Source organism: Scyliorhinus canicula, chromosome 2 (genome assembly GCF_902713615.1).
Source record: "Scyliorhinus canicula chromosome 2, sScyCan1.1, whole genome shotgun sequence".
Classification (NCBI taxonomy): Eukaryota; Metazoa; Chordata; class Chondrichthyes; order Carcharhiniformes; family Scyliorhinidae; genus Scyliorhinus; species Scyliorhinus canicula.
Genome location: NC_052147.1, coordinates 190410424 through 190437862, shown reverse-complemented (window position 1 = coordinate 190437862; position 27439 = coordinate 190410424). Strand labels below are relative to the sequence as shown.

Below are 27439 nucleotides of genomic sequence, written 5' to 3'. Positions count from 1 at the left end.
ATATCTGACATGGTCAACCAGATTGCGCAGGACCGAGTCTTCTCCACGGTAGACTTGAAGTCCGCATACCACCAGTTCCCTATCTGCCCGGAGGACCGCCAATACACTGCCTTCGAGGCAGATGGCCGCCTCTACCACTTCCTTAGGGTTCCCTTCGGCATCACAAATGGGGTCTCGGTCTTCCAATGGGAGATGGATCGAATGGTTGACCAGTACAGGCTGCGGGCCACGTTCCCGTATCCGGATAATGTCACCATCTGCGGCCATGACCAGCAGGACCATGGCACTAACCTCAAGCGTTTCCTTCACACTGCCAAGCTCCTTAATCTTACGTATAATAAGGAGAAATGTGTTTTCCGCATGACCCGCTTAGCTATCCTCGGCTACATTGTGGAAACGGAGTCCTAGGGCCCGATGTTACTCTCTCCACAGAAACTGCATGACCCACTGCGTAGTTCCAGCAGTTTCTGTTTTAATTTCAGGTTTTCAGCATCTGCAGTGTTTCACTTTTGTATTGGGGTAGACAAGATAACTGATACAAAACAAATCAAAGTAATTGCTGGCAACCATATTTTCAATTACACACACTGATTACATCATAAAGATGTCCCATTGTCATTCCAAACAGACTAGGTCACTGCAATAGTCAGTGACCCCTGGGATTTACTGCAATCATATCTGATTTGAACTTTCAAATCCAAAATGTATTTATTCTGAAAAATAACAGCCCACCAGAATAGTACGTGTTAGAAGGCTAGAATTTGACCAAGAAACACGGATAAAAACGGAAAATGCTGGAAATACGTAGCAGGTCAGTCGGAATTTTTAAAGATAAAGACAACCTCTTATGTCCTGTTATGTACCCTTCATCATAACTGAAGACCGAAAGATCAACAGTGATTGGTAAAAATGAAAAGGAAAAAAGCTTCAGGGGCTGGTTTAGCTCACCAGGCTAAATCGCTGGCTTTTAAAGCAGACCAAGCAGGCCAGCAGCACGGTTCGATTCCCGTACCAGCCTCCCCGGACAGGCGCCAGAATGTGGCGACTAGGGGCTTTTCACAGTAACTTCATTGAAGCCTACTCGTGACAATAAGCGATTTTCATTTCATTTCATTTCATGATATCAACCTCAAATTACACACTTGACAGGGGTGGATTGTATCAAAACATGAATGGAAAGCTTGATTAGATTCCAAACGTTATTGATTTTGAAGTACAACGTGAAACATGCTGTCATGCCTTTCCACACAACGATATTAGTGATGACTTTCTCAAGAATATATTTTTTTTAAATCCAGGAATGAAATTGGTGGAGAATAGCTATGCTGTATACAGGCTTTGCACCTATGCTAAATTTCTACGGTGTCAGGCTCCGAGATAACCTCCTCCAAACACTCCCAGCACACTGTCCACTGGTATAATCCTGGGCTCTATGTTTGGTCAGGTTGCATTTATATTATAATTACACTGTTGGTGCAAGACAGCTTTGCTTCATACCATGCTGCACTTAGGAATTTAATTTTATGTGGAGATGTACTAAAAATAGGGTTATCAGCCATTGGCAAAGTTGGCCCACGGCAGTTAAATCCATGACCGGTCGCAGGGTAGGGTGGGGGATTTCTCTCTGTTGCGTCTCTAGCAAGACCCTGCTTCCTGTTCCAAAGTGTTGCCAAGTCTGGCGTGTAATACTTAGGTATTAGTTTTAAATGTATGGGGCGGGATTCTCCGAAATGGAGGCAGAGTGTTCACACCGTCGCGAAAGGGGTGCGGGCACTACCGATACTAGCCCCCACAGGGGACCAGCATGATGCTGGAGTGGTTCACGCCACTCCAGCCTCCCTTCCCGGTGCCAACTGGGCGATGCGCCAACCTGTGAATGCACGGGGGACTTCCTCAACGCGCCGGACCCGACGCAATATGGCGTGGGGGCTCAGGGGCCGGCGTGTAGTAAAATAGCGCCGGGGCTGGAGAGGCTGGCCTGCCGATTGGTGGGCCCCGATCGTGGGCCAGACCCCATCGGATGGCCCCCCCCCCCCCCCCTCCATGGTGAAGGAGCGCTTTTCCTGGCCTCACAGGCTGTCCCCCGACCCTACGCGCAGAGTTCCCGTCGGCTGCGGGACTCTGCCGTTTCCGCGCGGCCCATCAAGACCGGAGAATCGGCGGCCTGGCCGTGGGGTGGCTCGCGACCGTGCCAAATGCTGCCTATTGTCCTCTCTGCGGAGAATCACCTGCCGGCGTCGGAACGGCGCCGCGAGAAGAAATGGCACGAATGGCGATTCTCCCATACGGCGTGGCATGGGAGAATCCCGCCCATGGTATGTGTACCTACCGTTTATACTCAACTTTGAGTCCTCCCAAAAGCACTTCTCATTGATACTTTCAGTTCCACTACTCGCGTCTGTAGCTCTCTGCCAGTCCATTAAGTAATATTTTTCTGTTCAACTTTCTCCAAGTTTTTGTTTAATTTTTGCTGTTCTATTTTTTCTGCTATTTATCCCTTGTGAATGTTATCTCTCCTTCCTACCAACCCAGGCATAAAAATGTATTTTCCCTACCTGCCATCCCATTCTCAGGAGTGTGGCTTGCCTGTAGCCAGTTTCACTACTGGCTCTCCTTTTCTGGTTTACTAGTTGTTTACTTTTTTAATGACCCCTCACTGACTCGGCTTGCCACTTCTGCCCAGAGTCCTGTGCTCTTGCTATAGCCTGGCTCCTTGGTTCTCAACACCTACCTACAATGCATGAGATAAAGGGGAAGAGATTGCATTTGATGGAGTGGAAGAAGGTAAGGGCAAAGGGCATTCTGACAATACGGGCACGATTTTATGGCCACGCTGCGCCCAAAAAGCAACTCGCCATGGCGCCGTGTGGCCGAAAGCAGCTGGGAGACCCCGCTTCCGGGATCCACCTGGCTCGCAACGCTTTGTGAGAGCTAATGCAATCGCGTAAGACGTGGCGGGATCACTTTTTAGCAAATCTGCATATTAAAGCAAGACAGCTAATCTCACTTTAATGTGCAGATTCCTGATTTACCCGAGGCGCGGAATCAATTGCCCTCGCCTCGGAGACCACGTTTAGTACTGGTCTCCACCAACGGGGACCAGACGGAATGAAACTTGGGGTCTCCCAGGGAACTGGAGGCCCCCAGGTGCATGCCCTTTGGGCAGAGTGGCAATCTGGCACTGCTGCTGCCACCTGGGAACACTGTCACTGCTAACCTGACACTTTGATGCTGCCAATCTGGCACTGCCAAGGTGATCAGGTAGCGCTGGCAGGGCACTGCCAAGCTGGCATTTTTTGCATGGGCGCGATCGGGCTGGGTTGCCCTGCATGGGCGTTTCGGGGGATGGGGGGGTGCAGGGGATGGGGGGCTGTGACGACCCTCTCACAATGCCCTGGGTCTTGGGTGTGGGTCACTTTGGTGGCCTCGGAGATCGGGACGCCATTTAAAGATGTTGTCCTATTTTCTGGCCACACTGAGACCAGCGAGCGGAGCTCCTCAAAATGAGGCTACGTGTGGCCTCCACCGCACGTTCCCCGTTGAGGCCCCTTATCAAACATAGTCACGTTTTATAGTCTTGTGTTTCTCGGCGCTAAGAGTGCCAGGAAACATTGGCTAAATGCACTCGCTAGGGGACTTTGTTCCCATTTAGTAAAATTGCACCCATGTTAACCACCAAGCAACAAGCAGTAGAAGCAGAAAATCCAAGTAGGAAACACAACAGAGATGAAACCACAATAGAAAACAGATACAAATATGCAGAAAATCTCCAGACAACACAAGGAAAATCCAAATATCGACAGAGAAAATGAGTGGGCAAGAGGCATTTAATATAAAAACAATTATGGTGATTGTTCCTTTCATGGCAACACAGTGGAGTAAGGGTAATCTGGTCTGGGTGACCAATCAGGACTCAGAGCAGGAATCACCTTGGGGGGAAAGGTTCTCTTGACAAAGGCATTCCAGAACTAGTTGCAGCCTTGTTGCTGCTCATGTAGATCCTTGTAAAGAAATCCTTTGTTGTTCACTAACAAAGTCTCTGAAAGTGCATCATTACATTCGGTGATGAGGATAAATTATCCTGACACTTGGCCTGATACCTGTGAGTATCTGTTTTAATTGAAGTCTGAGAAAAAGAAAAAATAAACTCACCAGAATGCCTTTCTTTGGGCGAATGGACCCATTTGACTCACCCACAGAGGACTGGACAACAATACGTTGAGAACGTTGGGTACTATTTCCCCGTAAACGCAATAGGGGAAGCAAAATGCAAAGCAAATCTCCTCAATGTTTGTGGAATTCAGATCTATAAGTTTACTTGCAGTCTTACAGCCCCAAGCGCTCCTGACTAAATCATTTAGTGAGCTTGTGAATTTAATGAAGCCACAAATATAATCTCAAACATCAGCCATACTCAAGACATTCAATTTTAATTTGATGGTGAGAGCCTCGGGTGAAATGATCGCAATCTACATTGCTAAACTGAAGCAATTATCAATGTATTGTGATTTTGGAGCTATCCTAAATGACATGCTATGGAACAGGTGAGTCTGTGGTGTGAACAACAGCGCTATTCAACGCAGATTGCTTCCTGAGGTCGGTGTAACTTTTTTAAAATAAATTTAGATTACCCAATTATTTTTTCCAATTAAGGGGAAATTTAGCGTGGCCAATCCACCTACTCTGCACATTTTTGGGTTGTGGGGGCGAAACCCACGCAGACACGGGGAGAATGTGCAAACTCCACACTGACAGTGACCCAGAGCCGGGATCGAACCTGGGACCTCAGCGCCGTGAGGCGGTTGTGCTAACCACTAGGCCACCGTGCTGCCCCAGGTCGGTGTAACTTTTAAATGAGCAAAGGAGATAGTGCTGCCCATGGAAAATACTGAAAAGGGCACACAAGGGCTGCAGGCTGCACAAAATGGTGTCATTCACTAGTTGGCAGGAACCTGTAGCCAGTTTGGCACCAAAACTGCCATGAAGTGGGACACTATTTCAGCCATCAACAAAACAAAAAGGAACAGTGGAGGAAATCAGACAGTGATGCTGAAAGTGCAATACCAATGTCAAAATAACCACACTCCTGAATCTAGTTGGTTTAAGTAGGCTGAGTATTTTTAAAAATATTTTTATTCAAAACTATCAATAATTACATAACAATAAAATGGTCAAAACAGGAATTTGACCGGTTCTCTGGGTATAAGCTAAATGAGGAAGAGTGAAGTCTTTCCAATCCAGGCATGGGGCAGGAGAGGTGGTTGGGTGAGCTGCCATTTAAGTACTGGGCGCATGTTTCAGGTATCTGGGCATCCAGGTGGTGCAGGGATGGGAGCAATTACATAACTGAATTTGGCCCAGTTGGTAGTGCAAATGAAGGGGGATTTCAAGAGGTGGGACGCGCTCCTGTTGGCGTTGGTGGGGAGGGTGCAGTCCGTATTCCCGGGATTTTTATTTGTGTTTCAGAACCTTCCGATTTTTATTTCAAAGGCCTTTTTTAAGAAGGTCAATACACGGGCAGCACGGTGGCCTAGTGGTTAGCACAACCGCCTCACGGCGCTGAGGTCCCAGGTTCGATCCCGGCTCTGGGTCACTGTCCGTGTGGAGTTTGCACATTCTCCCCGTGTCTGCGTGGGTTTCGCCCCCACATCCCAAAAATGTGCAGAGTAGGTGGATTGGCCACGCTAAATTGCCCCTTAATTGGAAAAAATAATTGGGTAATCTAAATTTATAAAAAAAAGTCAATACACTGATCTTAGGGTTTGTGTGGGTGGGGAAAGCCCCTCAGGTGAAGAAGGTGCTGCTGGAGCGGGGATAAGGTGGGGAGGGGGGTTAGCCTGGCCAAACTTAATGAAGTAATGGACAGCACGGTAGCACAGTGGTTAGCACAGTTGCTTCACAGCTCCAGGATCCTAGGTTCGATTCCCAGTTTGGGTCACTGCCTGTGCGGAGTCTGCACGTTCTCCCCGTGTCTGCGTGGGTTTGCTCCGGTTTCCTCCCACAGTCCAAAGATGTGCAGGTTAGGTGGATTGGCCATACTAAATTGCCTTTAGTATCCAAAAAGGTTAGCTGGGTTTACTGGGTATTGGGGAGAGGGTGGCGGTGTGGGCTTAAGTAGGGTGCTCTTTCCAAGGGCTGGTGCAGACTTGATGGGCCGAATGGTCTTCTACACTGTAAATTATATGATTACTGGGCAGCAAATATAGCCACGGTAAGGAAGTGGGTAGTGGGAGAGGAGTTGGTACGGGAGCGGATGGAAGCAACCTCGTGTAAGAGCACTAGCTTTTGAGCACTGTTGACGGCGCCCTTGCAGTTCTCGCCGGCCAGGTACCCAACAAGTCCGGTAGTGATGGCGGCCCTGAGGGTATGGGGACAGCGGCGGAAGTGCCTGAAGCTGGAAGGGGCCTCGGTTTGGGTTCCGATTTGTGGAAATCACAGGTTTATTCCGGGAGGGGGCTGGATGCGGGGTTCCGGGTTGGCGGCGGGCGGGGATTGAGCGGTTTGGGCACCTGTTTGTGGGATGCAGCTTTTCGAGCTTGGAGGGACTGGTAGAGGAGTATGAATGGCCCAGTGGGAATGGGTTCCGGTACTTAAAGGTCGGGACTATGTGAGGAAACAGGTGCTGTCTATTCCTGACCAGCCACCCCGGGGTTGCAGGAGAAAGTGGTGTCGAAAGCAGGTGTTGGTGAGGGAAAGGTGTCGCAGATTTACAAAGAATCAACGGACAGGGAGGGTGCTCTGGTAGGAGAAGTTAAGCGGAAGTGAGAGGAAGAGATGGGGACGGTGTTGGAGGCTGGGTTATGGGAGGAGGCTCTGAGAAGGGTGAATGCATTCTCCTTGTGCGCCAGGCTTGGCCTTATCCAATATAAAGTAGTTCGCAGGGCACTTATGACGATGGCCAGAATAAGCGGGTTTTTTGAGGGGATGGAGAATAGTTGTGGGCAGTGTGTAGGGGGCCCGCGAACCATTTCCAATTGTTTTGGGCCTGTTCTAAGCTGGAGGGATTCTGTGGGGTTTGCTGATGTCTGAGGTGCTGAGGGTGAAGGTGGTCCCGAGTCCAGAAGTGGCAATTTTTAGAGTGTCAGAAGACCTGGGAGTCCAGGGGGTGAGAGAAGATGACGTTTTTGCCTCTGCCTCTTTGGTAGGCCGGAAACAGATCTTGTTGGGATGGAGGGACTCGAGCCTGGGGATGTGGGTTAGCAACCTGGCAGAGTTCCTTAGGTTGGAAAAATCAGGTTCGCCTTCCGAGGGTCTGTGGAAGAGTTTGCCTGGAGATGGAAACCGTTTAGCGATTTCTTCCAGGATGGTGAAGTCAGCAGGGGGAGTGGGGGGCGAAGACTTTGGGGTTAAAAAAAAGGAGGCAGAGTGGGTGAAGGATAATGGTAGGGGGGGGTGGGGGTTGTTGGTTATTTATTTGTCGCCACATACCGGCTCCTGTTCGAGTACACGGAGGGAGAATTCAGAATTTCCAAATGACCTAACAGCATGTGTTTTTGGACTTGTGGGAGGAAACCAACGCAGACACGGGGAGAACATGCAGACTCCGCACAGACAATGGCCCAAGCCGGCAATCGAACTTGGGACCCTGGCGCTGTGAAGCAACAGTGCTAACCACCTGTGTTACCATGCCACCCACCAGTACCCTCCCTATAAACCCTTCCCCCCCCAACAGCTGACGGTGACACAGCAGCTGGTGGAGTTCTTGAATAATAAGTTTCAGCAGCAAAGAGGCCCTGAAAGATCTGCCATGTGTTCACACATCTGAGGACTCTGAAGGCGGACGTGGCATTTTTGCAGGAGACGCACCTGAATTTGGGGAATCAGACGAGGCTGAGAAAGGGATAGGTCTTCCATTCGGAGCTGGATATGGAGATGAGGGGGGTGGCGGTGTTGGTCAATAAAAGGGTTGCGTTCGAGGTGGGGAGCATTGTGGCCAATCTGGGGGGAGGTATGTGATAGTGGAAGCTGGAGGGGATACTTGTGGTTCTGGTAAACGTTTATGCCCGAATTGGGATGACGTGGATTTTGAGGGGAAGACTCCGGACCTGGATTTGCATTGGTTGATTATGGGGGCTGATTTCAACACGGTCATAGATCCGAGCTTAGCCCGGTCGAGTCCCAAGTCGTCGAGGGCGCCGGCTGTGGTGAGGGAGCTGAGGGAATTCATGAGAGGGTGTGGACCCATGGAGGTTTGGGAGGCCGAAGGTGAAGGAGTTTTTATACTTCTCCCATGTACACCGGGTATACTCCCAGATTGACTTTTTTGTGATGGACAAAGCACTCCTGGCAGGGGTGGCCGACTCAAGAGTATTCGGCAATTGTGATTTCCGATTACGCGCCGCATTGGGTGGATTTGTGAGTGGTTCAGTGGGAGACCCAACAGCCGCGGTGGAAGCTAGATGTGGGTTTACTGGTGGATGAGGAGGTGTGTGTGAGCCAGTGTCGGCTGCCATTCTGGGCTACGTGTAACTGAATGATATGGGGGCGGTCACAGTGGCCACATTGTGGGAGGCACTTAAGAGGGGAGTTTATTTTGGTTCGGGAGCACATGGAAAAGGCAGAGCAGGAGGAGAGGGCAAGGATGGAGGTTGAGATCTTGTGGGTGGACAGGAGGTACTCAGAGGTGCCTGAGGCAGGGTTGTTGAAGGAGAGGCAGAGGCTCCAGATGGAGTTTAGGCTTGTCTCGATGGTGAAGGTGGTGGGACAATTGCAGAGAGCCAGAGGAGCAGTGTACTCTAAGGGGAAAAGGCAAGCAGGATGTTGGCCTGTCTGTTGAGGAAGCAGGCAGCGGCGATGGAGATTGGTAGAGTTAAGAATGATGAGAGGAAGGCGGTGAAGGATCGAGAGGGGGTAAATGGGGTGTTTGAGGCCTTTTATAGGAGGCTATATGACTCGGAGCCCCCGACTGGGGATGAGAGGATGCAGCGGTTCCTGGAGGAGTTGGAGTTTCCCAAATTGAGGAGGGGCTGGTTCAGGGCCTGGGAGCCCCAGTTGGGCAGAGGGAGGTGATGGATGGAATGGGACGATGCAAGCAGGGAAGGCCCCGGGGCCAGATGGGTTCCCAGTAGACTTTTACAATGTTTGGGGTGGACCTGGAGCCACTGCTGGTGAGGGGGGTGTATAATGAAGCGTAGGAGAGGGGGGAACTCCCCCAACATTGTTGCAGGCTTCCATCTCCCTGATTTTAAAGAAGGATAAGGATCCGGAGCAATGTGGGTGGTACCGCCCGATATCGTTTTGAATGTAGATACCAAGTTATTGGCAAAGGTGCTTGCATCGGGGATCAAGGACGGTGTGCCGGGGGTGATAGGCGAGGATTAGCAGATTTTGTGAAGGGAAGATAGTTGTCAGCTAATGTGCGGAGGCTACTAAATGTAATTATGATGCCTTCGCAGGGGCAGGAAGTAGGAGGTAGAGGTCGTGGTGGCGATGGATGCGGCGAAGGATTTTAAAAAAATGTTTATTAATTTTTTTCCAATTGAGCGCGGCCAATACACCCACCCTGCACATCTTTCAGTGTTGTGGGGGTGAGACCCACGTAGACACGGGAAGAATGTGCAAACTCCACACGGACAGTGACCCGGAGCTGGGATTGAACCCGGATCCTCAGCGTTGTGGTCTGCAGCAGTGCTAACCACTGCACCTCCCATGCGGAGAAGGCTTTTGATTGGGTGGAATGGGTGTCTTTGTTGGAGGTGCTGTTCGGGCAGGGGTTTGTGGTTGGGTTTGGGTGTGGTTCTGAGTTCAGAGAGGGCGATATTTGTGGTGTCAGAAGACACGAGAATCCAGGGGATGAGAGAGGCCGATGTATTGGCCTTTGCCTCCCGGATAGCCTGGAGACGGATTTCGCTGGAGTGGCGGGACTCAGAGCTGCCGAAAGCGGGAATGTGTGGAAGCTACCTGGCAGAATTCCTGAGGCTGCAAATGATCAAGTTCGCTCTGTGAGGGTCGGCAGAGGGGTTCGACCTGAGGTGGAAGCCGTTTATCGATTTCTTGGGGAGGATTGAGGGGTCAGCATGGTAAAGGGGTTAAAATGGGGAAGGCGGGATGTGGCGGAGTGTTGGTGGCGGGGAAGGCAGCTTGTGGTTGTTTAATTGAGTTGGTTTGTTCTTCTACTGATATTGTGTGTATAAATGTAAAAATACCTTGAATAAATATATATTTTTAAACTGTATTAACCCAAGTCTTGCACACGAAGTTGTAGCATTCACCCTCCGCAGCGCTTATATCACACCCCATCATCCAATTCTCTCCCCAACTCTTTCTCCCACTTGGTCTTCACCCCCTCCAGCTATGCTATATCCTTTGCCATAAATCCCTGAAGCACTCCCCTCCTCCGTCCCAGAAAGTGACAACACCCTTTCCAACAACGATGAAGGTGACACTACCGGGAATGTTGGGAAAGTCTTCCTTGCAAATTACGTAACTGAAAATACCTGAAGGTTTCTGACTGCGAGAATCCGAATTTCTCTGACAACTCCTCCAAGCTCGCAAATCACCCCTCCAAAAACAACTTTGTCATTCCTTCAACCCCTTTGTCCTCCCATTCTTTAAATTTGGCATCTAACTTCGCCGCCTCAAATATTTGGTTCACACAAATCTGCACCAATTTTGAGACTGTTCCTAATTTAAAGTGGTGCCAAAATTGTCTCCATATCCTCAATGTGGAGACTACCACCGGGTTACCCGAATACTTTCCTGGGGAGAATGGAACGGGGCCGTCATTAATGCCCTCAGCCCCGACCCCCTACACTAACCTGACTCCATCTGCACACTCTTGATCCCCACACCTTCTCCGTATTCGCCCCCCAATAGTAATATATCAAGTTCGGGAACACCAAACCCCCTGAATGCACATCCCTCTGGAGAATCGTTTTCCGAATTCCTGCTACCTTGCACGCCCAGATGAAGGACAAAATCAATCTCTCCACACCCACAAAGAACGCTTTTGGTCGGAAAAATGGCAAGCACTAGAATAGAAACAGAAACCTCTGTAGAATATTCAGCTTCACCGAATGAACTCGCCCTGCCAGAGAGAGGGAGGCTATCTTGCCTCTGTAAGTCAGCCTTAACCCTACTCACCAGGCTTGTAAAGTTCAACTTGCGAAGCTGAGCCCAATGCCGAGCTACCTGCACCCTAAATATCTGAAATGAGTGCCCGTTAAGCAGAAGCTCAATGCCCCCAGTTTGGCTCCCTTCCCCACCGGTGGAGTAACCGAAAAATTTTCACTTTTCTCAATTTATATCCTGAAAACGCCCCAAGCTGTTTCAACAGCACTGTTATGTCCCCGATTGTGGGGGCGTGTCTGTTACATACAAAAGAAGATCGTCAGCATACAGGCACACCCTAAGCTCTACCCCCCCCCCCCCCCACAACTATCCCCATCCACTTATCCAAATTCCTCAAAGCGATGGCCAAAGGCTCATTCGCCAAAGCGAAAAGGAGAGGGGACACACGGCACTTCTGCCTGTTCCCGTGTAGCTAAAAATATCTCGAACTCACGTTGTTCATGCAGAAACTAGTCATAGGCGCCTTGTGTAGTAACCGGATCCATGCCACAAATGTCGGCACTATCCCAAACCGTTCCAACACCGCAAACAAATAGCCCCAATCCACCCTATCAATAGCCTTCTCTGCATCCAAACCCACAATAACCTCACGTTCTCTCCTTCCGATGGAGAGAGTACCACATTTAACAGCCGCCGTACATTAGAAGATAAACGCCTAACTTATACAAACCCTGCCTGATCTTCCCCCACAACCTGAGGGAGGCACTCCTCCAACCAAAGCGCCAGTACCTTGGCCAAGATCATAGCGTCCACATTCAGTAAGCAGATCGGTCAGTATGACTTGCACTCCACCGGGTCCTTAGCTTTCTTTAATATAAGTGAAATGGATGTCTGTATCATCTTGGAGGATGTAGCCAGCAAGGTGGATAATGCGGAACCTGTGGATGTGGTATATCTAGACTTCCAGAAGGCGTTTGACAAGGTGCCACATAAAAGACTGATCCAGAAGGTGAGATCGCAGGGGATTAGGGTTAGAGTACTAGATGGGATTGATGATTGGCTGACTGACAGAAAGCAGAGGATTGGGATAAAAGGGTCCTTCTTTGGCTGGTGAACTGTAACTAGCGGCGTGTCGCCGGACCTGAATTGTTCACAATCTATTTAAATAATTTGCAACCAAAGACATAGTGTAACATAGCAAAATTTGTGAGTGATACTAAAATAGGTGGAAAAGCAGGCAGTGAAGAGGAGATAACAATTTTACAGATGGATATCGATAGGCTAGGAGATTGGGCCAAGGTTTAGCAGATGAAGTTTAATGTAGACAAGTGTGAGGTTATCCATTTTGGCCGAAAAAATAGAAAGGCAAGTTATTATCTAAATGGAAAGCAGATTCAAAATGCATCTGAGCAGAGGGATCTGGGTGTCTTTGTTCATGAATCTCAGAAAGTCGGTGTGCAGGTACAGCATGTAATTAAAAAGGCAAATGAAATGTTAGCGTTTATTACAGAAGGATTGGTATATAAAAGTAGAGAAGTGTTGTTGCCATTGTATAGGTTGTTGGGGAGACCACATCTGGAGTACTGTGTCAAGTTTTGCTCTCCTTATTTGAGGAAGGATGTGGTGGCGTTGGAGGCAGTTCAGAGGAGGATCACCAGATTGATTCCGGGGATGAAAGGGTTGACGTATGAGCAGAGATTAAACAGTTTGGCTCTCAGGAGTTTAGAAGGATGAGAAGGGATCTGATCGAGGTATATAAAATACTAAAAGGAGAATGATAAAGTAAACGTAGACCAAATGTTCCCCCTTGTGGGCAATCTGGAATGAGAGGTCACAGATATAGGTTGAGAGGCGGTATATTTAGTACTGAGATGAGGAGGCATTACTTTTCACAGAGGGTGGTGGATTTGTGGAGTTCGCTGCTCCATAGTGCGGTGGAATTAGAGTCATTGAATGGTTTCAAGAAGGAGATAGATATATTTCTAATAGAAAACGGGTTAAAGGGATATGGGGAACAGGTGAGGAGGTGGATTTGAGACCAGGAAGAGGTCACCCATGATCTGATTGAATGGCGAAGCAGGTTCGAAGGGCTGAATTGCCTACTTCTGCTCCTAATTCCTATGTTCCTATCATCTTCTCCGGGAGATACCCCCATGTTACCGAATCCTCAAACATCTCCACCAACAGTACCAGCTGGTCAGCAAACATTTTACAAAATTCCACTGGAAACCCCATCCAGCCTCGCCACGGCTGTCTGCACTTTCTCCATAGCTGTCCAAACCTCATCACCTTTGAGGTTCCTCCAACCCTTCCTGATCCTCCTCCACTGTTGGGACACTCCAATCCCTCCTGAAACTCTGCCATATCCGACTCATCCACAGGTGGCCCCGACTTATACAATTTTTGATAAAATGCCCCATTCACTTTGTCCAGCACAGATACTAACCCACCTCCCATATTCGGAACCTGAATGGTCTCTTGGGAGGCCGCCTGCCACCGCCGCTGGCCAGCCTGAAATCGACTGGCCTTCTCCCCATATTCGTATATTACCCCCTTAGAGCGACGCAAAGGTGCACTGTCTGATCAGTGGATAACAAGTCAAACTACATCTGCAGTCTCTTCCTGCTGGCCAAGAGCTCTGGGGTGGGATCCTCCCGAGTATTTGTCATCTACCTCTAAAATCTAATCCACCAACCATTGGCCTGCCTTCCTATCTACCTGCGCCTTATACGAGATTAAATGGGCAGCATGGTGGCACAGTGGTTAGCACTGTTGCTTCACAGCGACAGGGTTCCAGGTTGAATTCCCGGCTTGGGTCACTGTGTGGAATCTGCACGGTCTCCCTATGTCTGCGTGAGTTTCCTCCGGTTGCCTCCCACAAGTCCCGAAAGACGTGCTTGTTAGGTGAATTGGACATTCTGAATGGTCCCTCAGTGTACCCGAATAGGTGCCAGAGTGTGGCGACTAGGGGATTTTCACAGTGTTAATGTAAGCCAACTTGTGACACTAATAAAGATTATTATCTCTCCTCTCACCACCGCCTTCAAGGCCTCCCACAACACTGACGCCAAAACCTCCCCATTCTTATTAAATCCCGCATATTCATTAATCACCCATGCCATCTTCACACAGAATCCCAGATCTGCTAACAGCTCCACATCCAAACTCCATGCCGGCCATTGAGCTGATGCCCTCTCCAACACCACATCCACCAGGTGTGGAACATGGTCCAAGATAACAATCGGGGAATATTCCGCTTTCCTCATCTCCCGGCAACAAAGATCTCTACATTATAAAGAAATTGACCCGCAAGCAAACATTATGTACCGGTGAAATTCCTTGCCCCCCCCCGGGTGTAAAAACCGCCACAGATTTGCTCCCCACATCTCCCTCATGAATGCTGCCAGCACCTTTGCTTGCTCCCGCCCCCCTCCCCCCCCCCCCCCCCCCCCCCCATCCCGAGGGGGGTTAGCAAGTTCGGCTTAGACCGATCCATTCTGGAATCCAAACCTGTATTCAAATCCCCCCTCCAAGATCAATTGGTGTGTGTCCATGTCCGGAATGGCCGCCACCATTCTCTTCATGAACGCCACATCATCCCAATTTGGAGCGGATACATTTGCCAAAACCACCGACTTACCCTCCAACGACCCATAACTATGACATATCTGCTCCCCCTGATCCGTCACCCACCTTGGAAGATCTAATGCAGGTAGGGAATATACAGTGAATGGTAGAACCCTCAAGAGTATCACCAGTCAGAGAGATCTAGGTGTACAGGTCCGCAGGTCACTGAAAGGGGCAGCACAGGTGGTGAGGGTAATCAAGAAGGCATACGGCATGCTTGCCTTCATTGGCCGGGGCATTGAGTATAAGAATTGGCAAGTCCTGTTGCAGCTGTATAGAACCTTAGTTAGGCCACACTTGGAGTATAGTGTTCAATTCTGGTCGCCACACTACCAGAAGGGTGTGGAGGCTCTAGAAGGGGTACAGAAGAGATTTACCAGAATATTGCCTGGTATGGAGGGCATTAACTATGAGGAGAGGTTGAATAAACTCGGTTTGTTCTCACTGGAACGATGGAGGTTGACGGGTGACCTGATAGAGGTCTACAAAATTATGAGGGGCATAGACAAAGTGGATTGTCAGATATTTTTTCCAGGGTAGAGGGGTCAATGACTAGGGGGCATAGGTTTAAGGGGCGAGGGGCAAGGTTTAGAGATGTACGAGGCATGTATTTTTACACAGAGGGTAGTGGGTGCCTGGAACTCGCTGCCGGAGGAGGTGGTGGAAGCAGGGACGATAGTGACGTTTAGGGGGCATCTTGACAAATACATGAATAGGATGGGTATGGAGGGATAAGGACCCAGGAAGTGTGGAAGATTTTAGTTTAGACGGGCAGCATGGTCGGCACTGGCTTGGAGGGCCGAAGGGCCTGTTCCTGTGCTGTACCTTTCTTTGTTCTCCACCTGGAACCAAAATCTTTTGTTGATCAGTATTGCTACCCCCCAGGCCGTGCTTTCAAAGTCCAAGTTGAACAACTGACTCACCCAATCCTTACGGAGCCTTACCGGGTCCTGCCTGCAAGTGGCTCTCCTGCACCAGCACCACATCGGCCCTCAAACTCTTCAAGTGAGAGAAAACTATTGAACGTTTGACCAGACCACCCAACTCCTGCACATTCACCGAGCCAATCGAATCAAAGGTCTCTCACCGCCCCCCAAGTGAGCTATTTTCATCGCGAGGGAAAAAGTGCAGAAGAGATTTACTATTAGGTTCCATGGATGAGAAACTAGTCATGTGGATCAATTGAAAAAAACTGGGGTTTTTCTCCTTAGGAAGTGAGTTGACAGATATTTAAAATAAGAGGGGGTTCAACAGAATACTTGAACTATTCTTAATGGCAGAGAGCACAGATTTATGGGGGTTGGCAAAATAACCAGAGGTGACATAAAGATGCTTTTTGCAACGAGTGGTTAATGTTTGGAATGTAGTAGTTGACTGAATAGTGACCTTCAAAAGTGAATTGGAGAGAATAAGAAGATGTCGGGTGGTGACAGAGTGGGAAGCGGGTCAGACTGGATTGTTCTGTATGGGAAATATATCTCATTTTTGAATGTTTTCTGGTGTGGTCCCATGCTCATCACGCTTTAACACATATTCGAAACCATTTGCACAGCATTTCAACCCCTTTCAATTTTGTCGCTCGTTTATAAATACTGCCACCTATATTTACGATATGTTGGCAGTTGTTATTTCTACCCCCGCAATAGTAGGTAGGGCGCAGCTCCTTGTAAGATTTTGCCCGTTGAACATTACCAAGGAAAAAGCTTCCCCATACAATCGAGACAATTACTGACAGAGGAGGCGGTGTTGTAACAACGTCAGTTAAGCCGAGGTTGAAAGTCTCTTCAAGCTCGGCCCTTGGAAGGAAATACATCCGAGTAAAGTGAGTGACGCTCTTCCCATCGTGCAGCTCCGCTCTTGCAATTGGAGATTTTCCGCCATTTTTGAAAGTGCAGCGAGGTGGAGCTGCTGCCGGTGCCGGGGGTGGGTCAGGAAGGAGCTGCTGCCGGTGCCGAGGGTGGGTTAGGAAGGAGCTGCTGCCGGTGCCGGGGGTGGGTTAGGAAGGAGCTGCTGCCCGAGCCGGGCCGCGGGCAGGTCGGAGCTGCTCCAGGTCCATGTGTCGCCCACATTCTCGAACCTATTGTCATGGAATTCCAAGGCAAGATTCCATCTCCGCGGGGCGAACGCTCCCCCTCCTGACAGGGAGGGGGAGTCGGAGGGACTTTTGGGGAGGGGGTGTTTGTGGAGTAAGGATATCTTTGGGGAAAGGGTATTTTTGATCGTGGTTTAGGTATGTGGGGGATTCGGTGGTGTGTGTTTGGGGATGGATGGATGGGGTGTGTGTTTGGGGATGGATGGATGGGGTGTGTGTTTGGGGATGGATGGATGGGGTGTGTGTTTGGGGATGGATGGATGGGGTGTGAGTTTGGGGATGGATGGATGGGGTGTGTGTATGTGTTTGGGGATGGATGGTGTGTGTGTATGTGTTTGGGGATGGATGGATAGTGTGTGTGTATGTGTTTGGGGATGGATGGTGTGTGTGTGTTTGGGGATGGATGGATGGGGTGTGTGTTTGGGGATGGATGGATGGGGTGTGTGTTTGGGGATGGATGGAGGGTGTGTGTGTGTTTGGGGATGGATGGATGGGGGTGGTGTGTGTTTGGGGATGGATGGATGGGGGTGTGTGTGTTTGGGGATGGATGGATGGGGGTGTGTGTGTTTGGGGATGGATGGTGTGTGTGTGTGTGTTTGGGGATGGATGGATGGGGGTGTGTGTGCGTGTGGATGGTGTGTGTGTGTATGGGGGTGTGTGGGTGGATGGGGGTGTGTGGATGGGTGTGCGTGTGGGTGGGTGGATGGGTGTGCGTGTGGGTGGATGGATGGGGGTGTGTGTGGGGTGGATGGGGGTGTGTGTGGGGGTGTGGGGGTGGATGGATGGGGGTGTGTGTGGGGGTGGATGGATGGGGGTGTGTGGGGGTGGATGGATGGGGGTGTGTGGGGGTGGATGGATGGGGGTGTGTGTGGGGGTGGATGGATGGGGTGTGTGGGGGTGGATGGATGGGGTGTGTGGGGTGGGTGGATGGATGGAGGTGTGTGTGGGGGGGGTGGATGGACGGGGGTGTGTGGGGGTGGATGGATGGGGGGTGTGTGGATGGATTGGGGTGTGTGTGTGGATGGATTGGGGTGTGTGTGTGGATGGATGGGGGTGTGTGTGTGGGGGGATGGGTGGGGTGTGTGGGGTGGATGGGTGGGGTGTGTGTGGGTGGATGGATGGGGTGTGTGTGGGTGGATGGATGGGGTGTGTGTGGGTGGATGGATGGGGTGTGTGTGGGTGGATGGATGGGGTGTGGGTGGATGGATGGGGTGTGTGTGGGTGGATGGATGGGGTGTGTGTGGGTGGATGGATGGGGTGTGTGTGGGTGGATGGATGGGGTGTGTGTGGGTGGATGGATGGGGTGTGTGGGTGGATGGATGGAGTGTGTGTGTGTGTGGGTGGATGGATGGGGTGTGTGTGTGTATGGGCGGATGGATGGGTGGTGTGTGTGTGTTGGGGGGTTGGATGGATGGTGTGTGTTTTTGGGGGTGAATCGGTCTGGGAATGGATGGATGGGGGGGGGGGGCGTGGGTCTGGGAATGGATGGAATGGGGGGTGGGTCTGGGGATGGATGAGGGGTGTCTCGGAGGGGAGGATGAGAATGGATATGGGGATGTTTGGTCTGAGAGGAAGGGGCGATGTGAAGATGATGGTGGCTTCTCCCCGCAATCTCACAAGGATGTGGGGCAGTGAGTGAATGCGGAGGTCGGCAGCTCCTCACTTCTAACTCTCCCTCTCACTGTTCAGGAGACAGGAGTAGTGACCACAGCGCGGATTAATTGTATTTGTAAAAGTCAGGCTATTTTGTTTTAAATTTGCGCTGCCCGCGGTGTGAGGCCTGTAGTTGACTCCATTTTTTGTTTAGTTGGAATGTCGCTTTGGGAAGAGTTTAAATTGCTCTGAATCAACATTGAAGCAGATTATATAATGTGAATGATAACCTGCCGCGTCTCTGGAAGTTCAAATTCCTGGTTCCTGCCTTGTTAAAGATTGGTTCCTGTGTCCCCATGTGTCTGGGAGATTAACAGTTCAGGGGGAGGGTGGCCAACCAGCACTGTTACTGAAACATAAACCAGTTCACAAATAATTACAACAGTAAGTTCAGGGGAGTGAGTACATGTGATGTCTTTCAGCTCCAAGCAGGGGTCAGCTCTTTTGTTTTTAAACCCCCTTTAGAAAATATATAACTAATAAGAGGAAGCACTTCATGAGGTATATTACTGGGACCAAACCTACTTCCTGTTCAGCTTCTCGCAATGAATTTGAATCGAAAGCAGGTTAATGCCACCGAGGTCTGAGTTCTCTATCTGCATTGAGATTTCACTCAAGATGAGGTCAACTGAACCAAATGGTTAATGCTTTCTTGTCCACCACACACACGAGTGCAGGAAATGGGCGAGGAGTGCAGAAGGGGAGAGAAAGAGCGCTGATGGTCTGAAGGAGTCGAACATGTGGCTGCAACACGGAGACATCTCTTATCTCTCAGTCGGGGCCAGTAGGTGTATTCACACTTTAATCTGCATCACGGAGTTCACTCCTCTGATACAGGGGGCGTTCTTTCGACTGAATTGTAATGAACGATGGAATTCAGCATTGTTCACGACTGTCATAATTTAACCAATTACCGACCCCTGGAAATGTGGGAACGCAGCAAGTTAGGTCGATGCTTGCACTGAAGTCTGGAGCAAAGGAACTATAATTAGTTTCTTGGGATGAATTATGTAAAATGAATTTGTACTTTGGAGCCATATATTGGACTCATTTTCACATTTGCAACTTCAGTGACTGCTAAGTGGCAAATTCTGAGAAAGAAACAATGTTGTTAGAAGCAATCTGCATAAAGAACGTTTTGAACACTTGCTTGTCAGCTTTCTAACCTTACAGGAAAATTGTATTTCTTTACTTATTTTCAAGATTACCCATGACATTGCGTGTGGTTATTTTTTTTTAACGTTTTTGGCTCTTCCACCTCTTCTCCCTCTCTCCCCAATAGCAGATCAGGTTTTGTAATTCTTATTACCTAACTTCAGTTGGGTTAGCTCAGAATAAAACAAACACAGTTTTCTTGTAAATTGAATTCCTTTTCACGCGAACAATCAAATTGCTATCTCTTGTAACTTGAATCGTACTGATCACACCCAATCTGTAACTTTTGATTTGGTTTCAGTCCATTAATACAGACAAGTACCGTATTTCCTTTTCTCACTATACCTATACACAGGCTGACTGTTTCATATAATTATTTACACCAACCCTCCCGAAATTTTAAAATAAATAATTCGCGTCATGTGCATATGCATATGGGGCTAGTTTAGCATAATGGGCTAAACAGCTGGCTTATAATGCAGAACAAGGCCAGCACCACGGGTTCAATTCCCGTACCAGCCTCCCCGAACAGGTGTCGGAATGTAGTGACTAGGGGCTTTTCACAGTAACTTCATTTAAAGTCTACTTGTGACAATAAGCAATTATAATTATATCATCATTTGCGCTGTGTCCAAAGGCAGGCCTGTGGCACATAGTAGCCTTTGATTTAGATTTAGAACAGTACAGCACAGAACAGGCCCTTCGGCCCTCGATGTTGTGCCGAGCAATGATCACCCTACTCAATTCCTTGCCACTATCCTGTGCTAGCCAGTCCTCTCATTTGCCATTCATTTCCTTCCACATTTCAAGCTATACAACATTGACCACCTTCATTCCTCTATTTCCTTAATCTTCCTGCTGTATCGTCTCCTATGAGTCAATTTCTGTCTTTATAGGAATATATATACACACATGCACACACTCAGTGATTTTATTTTTAATTTTAGGATCTGAACCAATGGCATTGGGATCTCCAACATCTCCTAAGCCAGGTGCTGGTGCTCAGTTTTTACCTGGTTTTTTAATGGGAGATTTACCAGCCCCTGTAACTCCTCAACCACGGAACTTTTGTGGAAATTTGGCAGGAATAACAGATGTGCGATCTCCCTTTGGAGGTAAGTGGGTTTGTGCTGACTTTGAGTCTAGCAATTTAGTCTTACTTGGAAAGTTCTTTTTTAGGTTTTATTTAATACATACCAGATAGTGGGTGGGTTCATGTTGAGATGTTTAACAGGTATTTAGTTGACTTATATAAAAATTAATAACAAGAACAAACTAATGTCTGGTAGTTACTATAATTGTATGTTGCTCTGTTAAACAAAAGCGATACTTCTAGTTGCATGCTATCATAGGGTTGTATAATATACTGCTTAGGCACTGTGATCTTCTACATTTTCAATCTAGCATTAACCGTGAGAATGGCTAAGTAGTAATGATTGGATCTAGGTTTTGAAATTATGTAAATATTCAATTAAATCTTCTGGGCTTTGGTTACATTTGAGTCTTGCACCTGATGGAGCCCACAGGTTTTGGGAAGCGGTGTTGGATACGGTAATACAATTTCAGGTCGGGTCTGTTGAGTTTTGTTTTGCAGTGGGGTCTATTCTTTTATATCTATAAATAAGAATAAAAGCTTTAAGCTATTCAATTTTTAAATTGTTTGAATTATAAAATCTGCAATAGTAAACATTTCTTGTAAATGCAAAACCTCATTTTCTTTCTCTCAAATTCAGGAGGCACTCCTCCTCAACCAGTTGTACCCACTCCAAAAGATAAGTGTGGTGCACCGCCAGTTCGTAGTTTATATGATGATTTGGGAAACTCAAGAGCTGGTCTTTCACCCTTAAATTCACGACAACTGGTAAGAAGCTAGATACAAACCCAAGGGTGATTTTTTTGGGCAAAATATTTCTGCACTCTTATATTGAATGTGACTATAGCTTCTGGGGAGTTTAGAGCAGGATGCTTCATAGGAGCCCTGCAAAATGAAATTTGACAGCCACTTAAGGGCAGATGACTAATGTTCCCATTAAACTGAGTGGGTGCAGCTGCATAGCAGCCTGGAAGATGCCACACAGATCTTGCTCGTTCATATGGCTGCGTACAATTTATAGGACTGCACTCTGCAATTTAATTTTGTAAGGGGAACATCGCAGAAAAGCTTTAAAGGTTTAAGGGTCCTCTTAAAGGAAGAAAGCAAGGTAGAGATGTGCAGAGGCTTGGGGATCCAAGCAGCTGAAAGTATTGTCACCAGTCGGGGAGGATTAAAACTAAAGATGCCGAAGACCAAAATTAGATGAGTGCTGATACCTTGGAGGATTGTGGGGCTGGAGGAAATTGAAGAAATGTGCAGGTATTTGAAAACCAGGCTGAGAATTTTAAAGTGGTATTGCTTAATGTACACTATCCAATGTAAGTTAGTGAGAAAGGGGCAGTGGGTGGACGAACGGGATTTGGTGTGAGCCAAGGCACGAGCAGCAGAGGTTTTAATGAAGTCAAGTTAGAATCGGTGGCCAGAGAGTGGAATTTGCCAGGTAATGGTGAGGGGATGAGAATGAAAGGCATTGCAGGTAATTCTCTGGCTACGATTAGATAGATATTGGAGCAGTTCTGCAACTTTTCAGTAATTCTGTCATTCACTACGTTATTTTGCTGCACGTTTGTAATGATGTTTAAGATCACATATCTACTCTTTTAAAAGTAGTTTCTTCCTCATTTTGCCTAAACTCTTTATGCCATATGTTGAACGTGGCTGGGTGGATGTGCACCATGCTTCCAAATTTCTGGCAATGCTGTTTTCCAATGCTATGATGTACCTGGATGTTGCAAGGAATTACTCCACTTTCTTTATTGCGTCTTTCTCTCTCCTCCCACCCCCCAGCCGCCACGTCACTATGTAGTTCTACGTATGAAATTGCGAGACGTGTGAATCACGATTGCCTGTGAATTAAATATAAGTTTTTTCCAATAATTCACATTAGACTTTTTTAAATTGCAGGGTAATCTTTCAAAAGTTCAAACTCCTCTTTGTGGAAATAACTTATTAACGCCCGGATCAGGTATGTTTACTATCAGGTGTCGTTCTTCAATGAGGCATTTGCAGTTTTTTGATTAAAACATGGTCCTACAAGGTTTCGGTCTTCATCAAATTTTGTTTCTTCACTAACAATATATGATCAAAGCGTTCACAATTTTCACAGTGATAATTTTTTACTCTTGATATATTAAGATAAAAATTACTTGTCTTTTCTATACCTTTGGCTCCCAAGAAGATCCTTGCAATAGTTTCAGCCTTCAAAGTGCTGCTGGCATATTCCTTGTGTACAGATAGCCTTTTTCTGCTGGTTACAAAATGTATATCCAGTGTGAGACTGCTTCTCTGCTAGTTGATCTTTTGTGAGTCTGTTCCCAAAGTCTGTGAGTCTGTTCCCAAAGAGCTGACATTTGAAAAGAGATTTGGGGGAAAAACAAGGATCTCCATTTCTTTAAGGGACTCAAATAGTTAGTAATCAAAGCAGCTGCCCTGGGATGAAGTCAACAGTGGGGCCAGGAGACTTCTAAAGGGCTGCTGTGTGAATGGGGTGCATTGAACAATCTGGTGTTGGAAATGGATATCTCTGTTAATGCCATTAGATGTTGCAGCCAAATGTTTCATATCATTGCTACTAGTGACATGGTATCTGCTCATTAAATGTCCTCTAGATTATGTGTGCTGTTGCTGATTTTTGGTTGTAAAATGATAAAATGACAAACCTAATGACTAATTTTACAAAGGTATATTTCTGAACCTAATATTAGTTTGCAACATCTCCCATCATAACCATCAGGCAAGTAAATTGAAGCCATTTCTGAATGGAGAAGTTTTGCTGATTGAAATCAGATGCTGATGATAACTGGTTTCCTGTACACACTTAAAAGTCTAATCCTTCAAAATTTACCGTGGTCCTTATATTTTCAAATTATAGGTGTGATACTTGTTTCCAGTAAAGCCCAATTTTGTTTATTGCTGAATAAAGGAGAAATGCATTAATTTTAAATTTGCGTTCAACAATAATTCATTTTGCGAACGGGCACACAAAATTACTTCTGTAGGTTGCACTTGAATAGTAAACATTTCCTTTCTACCTTAGGTCCGAGTGTATTTAGTCCGACCACTATTGGCCAACACCGAAAAATCACACTTTCTCCTGCACAGGCGGATCCTTTCTACACGCAAGGAGAATCTCTCACTTCAGATGATCATTTAGACGATACTTGGATTACAGTTTTCGGGTTTGTATGATTTATAATCTTTCCTAGAACGGTAGACTGCTTGTCTGGGTATACAGATTAGAAGTAAATTGTTCAACCTTTTAGTTCCCGATCGAATGTAATTTAGTGTGCAAGTGTGTGTGCAAACTGCATATTACATTAATTTGGGCATTACAAATTCTGAAGGATGCAAAGACGTTCCAGGTGTTACCATACTGTGGCTTAAAATAGCTCTGAATCTGGGGTTGCTTCATTTTTCTTCCTGGAAATATTAAACGTTGGAAATAATTAAGTTTGCAATTCTCATGTGTTGAGGCAAAACATGAATATAGACATATATATATATATATATATATATATATCCATAACAGGTCCTCTTACGAAAAAGGTATTGAGGTTATGTTTTCCAATTCAGTGAGTGTTTAACGGTTTACATGCTGTGTAAGGCACACCGATTTTCTTGAGCTTTTTGAAAAGAAGAAACAATCCTTTTTATTGTCTAACCTTGTTTAAGAAAAATATATATTTTAAAAAAAAATGTGACTTGCATGTGTGCGCATGTGGGTGGATAGCTTAAACAATTTAAAAAGTAAAGTAAAGTTAAAAGATATATGGTTTAGCTGGCTTCAGGCTGAAGTCATGGTACTCCTTAGTCAGTGTCAAGGTGGTTTAAAGATGTAGACACATTATTTGTCTGTTCCTCTGATGATAGCAACTGTGGAGTTGAGACCTTTCAAAACCAATGTGGAACCTGGATAGTCAAAATCAGCAGCAAGGTTCAAAGCTTGTAAGTTGGCTAGAGAGAGAGAGAGGGACACTTCACTGTTTCAGTTTTTTGTTCTGGTCTGCAGGAAAAAAAAGTTCCTTAAACAGGGTAGCTGATTTGTCATATGACCCACTCTCCAATTGACCAATGACACACACATGGTCATGGCTAGTTATTCCAGTTATAACTTGATTATAAGGTCATAAGACATAGGAGCAGAATTAGGCCACTCGGTCCATCGAGTCTGCTCCGCCATTCAATCATGGCTGATATATTTCTCATCCACATTCTCCTGCCTTTGCCCCATAACCCCTGACCCCTTATTAATCAAGAACCTATTTATCTCTGTTTTAAAGACACTCAGTGATTTGGCCTCCACAGCCTTCTGCAGCAAAGAGTTCCACAGGTTCACCACCCTCTGGCTGAAGAAATTCCTCTTCATCTCCGTTTTAAAGGATCGTCCCTTTAGTCTGAGATTGTGTCCTCTGCTTCTAGTGTTTCCGACAAGTGGAAACATTCTCTCCACGTCCACTCTATCCAGGCCACATAGTATCCTGTAAGTTTCAATAATATTCCTGCTTCTAAACTCCATCAAGTACAGACCCAGAGTCCTCAGCCGTTCCTCATACGACGTGTCTGCGTGGGTTTCCTACGGGTGCTCTGGTTTCCTCCCACAGTCCAAAGACGCGCAGGTTAGGTGCACTGGCCATGCTAAACTGCCCTTCGTGTCCAAAGGGGTTGGGTGGGGTTGCTGGGCTACGGGTATGGGGCGGAGGCTTTGGGCTTAAGTGGAGTGTTCTTTCCAAGGGCCGGTGCAGACTCAATGGGCCGAATGGCCTCCTTCTGCACTGTAAATTCTATGTCAATGTCTATGACGTGGAACTTTCCTCGTCACAATGGATGTCTCGGCACTCTACACCAGCATCCCCCATGGCGACGGCATTGCTGCAACAGCCTCAGTACTCAACACCGACAACTGCCAATCTCCAGATGCAATTCTGCAACTCATCCGCTTCATTCTAGATCACAACGTCTTCACCTTCGACAACAAATTCTTCATCCAGACGCACTGAACAGCCATGGGGACCAAATTCGCACCTCAATATGCCAACATCTTCATGCACAAGTTTGAACAAGACTTCCTCACCTTTGGACCCACAGCGAAGAATTACTGAAACGACTACACGATTAGATCAATAAGTTCCATCCCACCATCAGACTCGCCATGGACTATTCTCCAAAATCAGTTGCATTCTTGGACACACTCATCTCCATCAAGGACGGTCACCTCAGCACTTCGCTTTACGGCAAGCCCACAGATAACCTCACGATGCTCCACTTCTCCAGCTTTCACCCGAAACACATTAAAGAAGCCATCCCCAATGGACAAGCCCTCCGTATAGACAGGATCTGCTCAGACGAGGAGGAGCGTAACAGACACCTACAGATGCTGAAAGATGCTCTCGTACGAACGGGATATGGCGCTCGACTCATTGATCGACAGTTCCAACGCGCCACAGCAAAAGACCGCACCGACCTCCTCAAGACAAACATGGGACACAACTGACAGAGTACCCTTCGTCGTCCACGCTCCTCTCTTTCTTGGCCCAGCGCAGCACACATTCCCGGTCACTGAATCGGTGGAACCGCACCAGCACCGCCCTCGGGGGCTCATCTGCCTTGGGCCTCCTGGCCATCACTCTGTGCGCTCCCTCGAGCTCCAGGGGCAAATGGAAGGACCCTGCTCCCATCAACGAGCTCAACAACGTGGTCACATACGCCGGGAGATCCGACCCCTCCAGCCCCTCCGCCAGGCCCAGGATCCTCAGATTCTTTCGCCTCGTGCGAACGTCCAGCTCCTCCAAGCGGTCCTGCCACTTTTTATGAAGTGCCTCGTGCAACTCCACTTTCCCAACGAGGACCACGGCCTCCTCCTCTCTTTCAACGGCCTGCCGCTGCAACTCCCGAATAGACTCCTCCTGTGCCGCCTGGGTCCCAAGCAGCTTGGTCGTAGTTGCATTCATGGAGTCCAGCAGCTCAGCCTTCAGCTCAACAAAACAACGTAGGAGCGAGGCCTGTTGCTCCTGCGCCCACTTCCACCAGTCCTCGGGTGTTGTGCCGGCCGCCATTTTGTTTTTCTTCACCCGTTTTTTTGGGGGCGTTTCTGCAGCCTTTTTCACCAGATAATGTGGGGCAAGTTCTTCCAGGCACCTTCCCCCACCAGGATGTGTAGAAACAGCGCCGTTTGGGGCCCTCAAAACGGCCCAAAAGTCCCTAAATAGCAGGAGTGCCGGCCGCCATTTTGTTTTTCTTCCCCCGTTTTTTTGGGGGAGTTACTGCAGCCTTTTTCTTCTTCCCACTCCAGGTGAGCACCATAAAGTGTGGGGCAAGTTCTTCCAGGCACCTTCCCCCACCGGGATGCGTAGAAACAGCTCCGTTTGGGGCCCTCGAAACGGCCCAAAAGTCCCTAAATAGCGGGAGCTGCCGAACGTGCGGCTTAGCTCCGCATAGCCGCAACCGGAAGCCTCGTCCAGCACTTTCCTGGGGCGGAGAAACTACGACATCTTCTTCGCAGCCTTCAACACATCATCAATGAAGATGAACATCTTGCCAAAGTCATCCCCACACCCCCACTACTTGCCTTCAAACAACCGCGCAACGTCAAACAAACCATTGTTTGCAGCAAATTATCCAGCCTTCAGAACAGCGTCCACGACACCACACAACCCTGCCAGAGCAATCTCTGCAAGACATGCCAGATCATTGACATGGATACCACCATTACACGTGGAAACACCACCCACCAGGTATGCGGCACATACTCGTGCGACTCGACCAATGTAGTCTACCTCATATACACTGCAGGAAAGGATGTCCCGAAGCGT

The 27439-nt window shown here is 47.9% G+C and overlaps 1 protein-coding gene across 4 annotated transcripts in view; it reads left to right on the top strand.

The window, feature by feature from the left end:
• Window positions 1-702: 702 nt before the first annotated feature.
• The window catches only part of nup35 (nucleoporin 35), a 38142-nt gene continuing 11405 nt past the window's right edge, over window positions 703-27439 (top strand). The window contains exons 1-5 of one of the 4 annotated variants that reach the window (XM_038789221.1): window positions 703-811; window positions 20485-20652; window positions 21271-21398; window positions 22536-22596; window positions 23668-23809. In XM_038789221.1, the coding sequence (XP_038645149.1) occupies window positions 20496-20652; window positions 21271-21398; window positions 22536-22596; window positions 23668-23809 (488 nt within the window). In that variant the 5' untranslated portion in view covers window positions 703-811; window positions 20485-20495. Of the gene's footprint in view, window positions 812-16251; window positions 16460-16600; window positions 16736-18941; window positions 19167-20484; window positions 20653-21270; window positions 21399-22535; window positions 22597-23667; window positions 23810-27439 lie in introns of those variants that run through there. The other 3 variants (XM_038789220.1, XM_038789219.1, XM_038789218.1) reach the window with 3 other exon arrangements.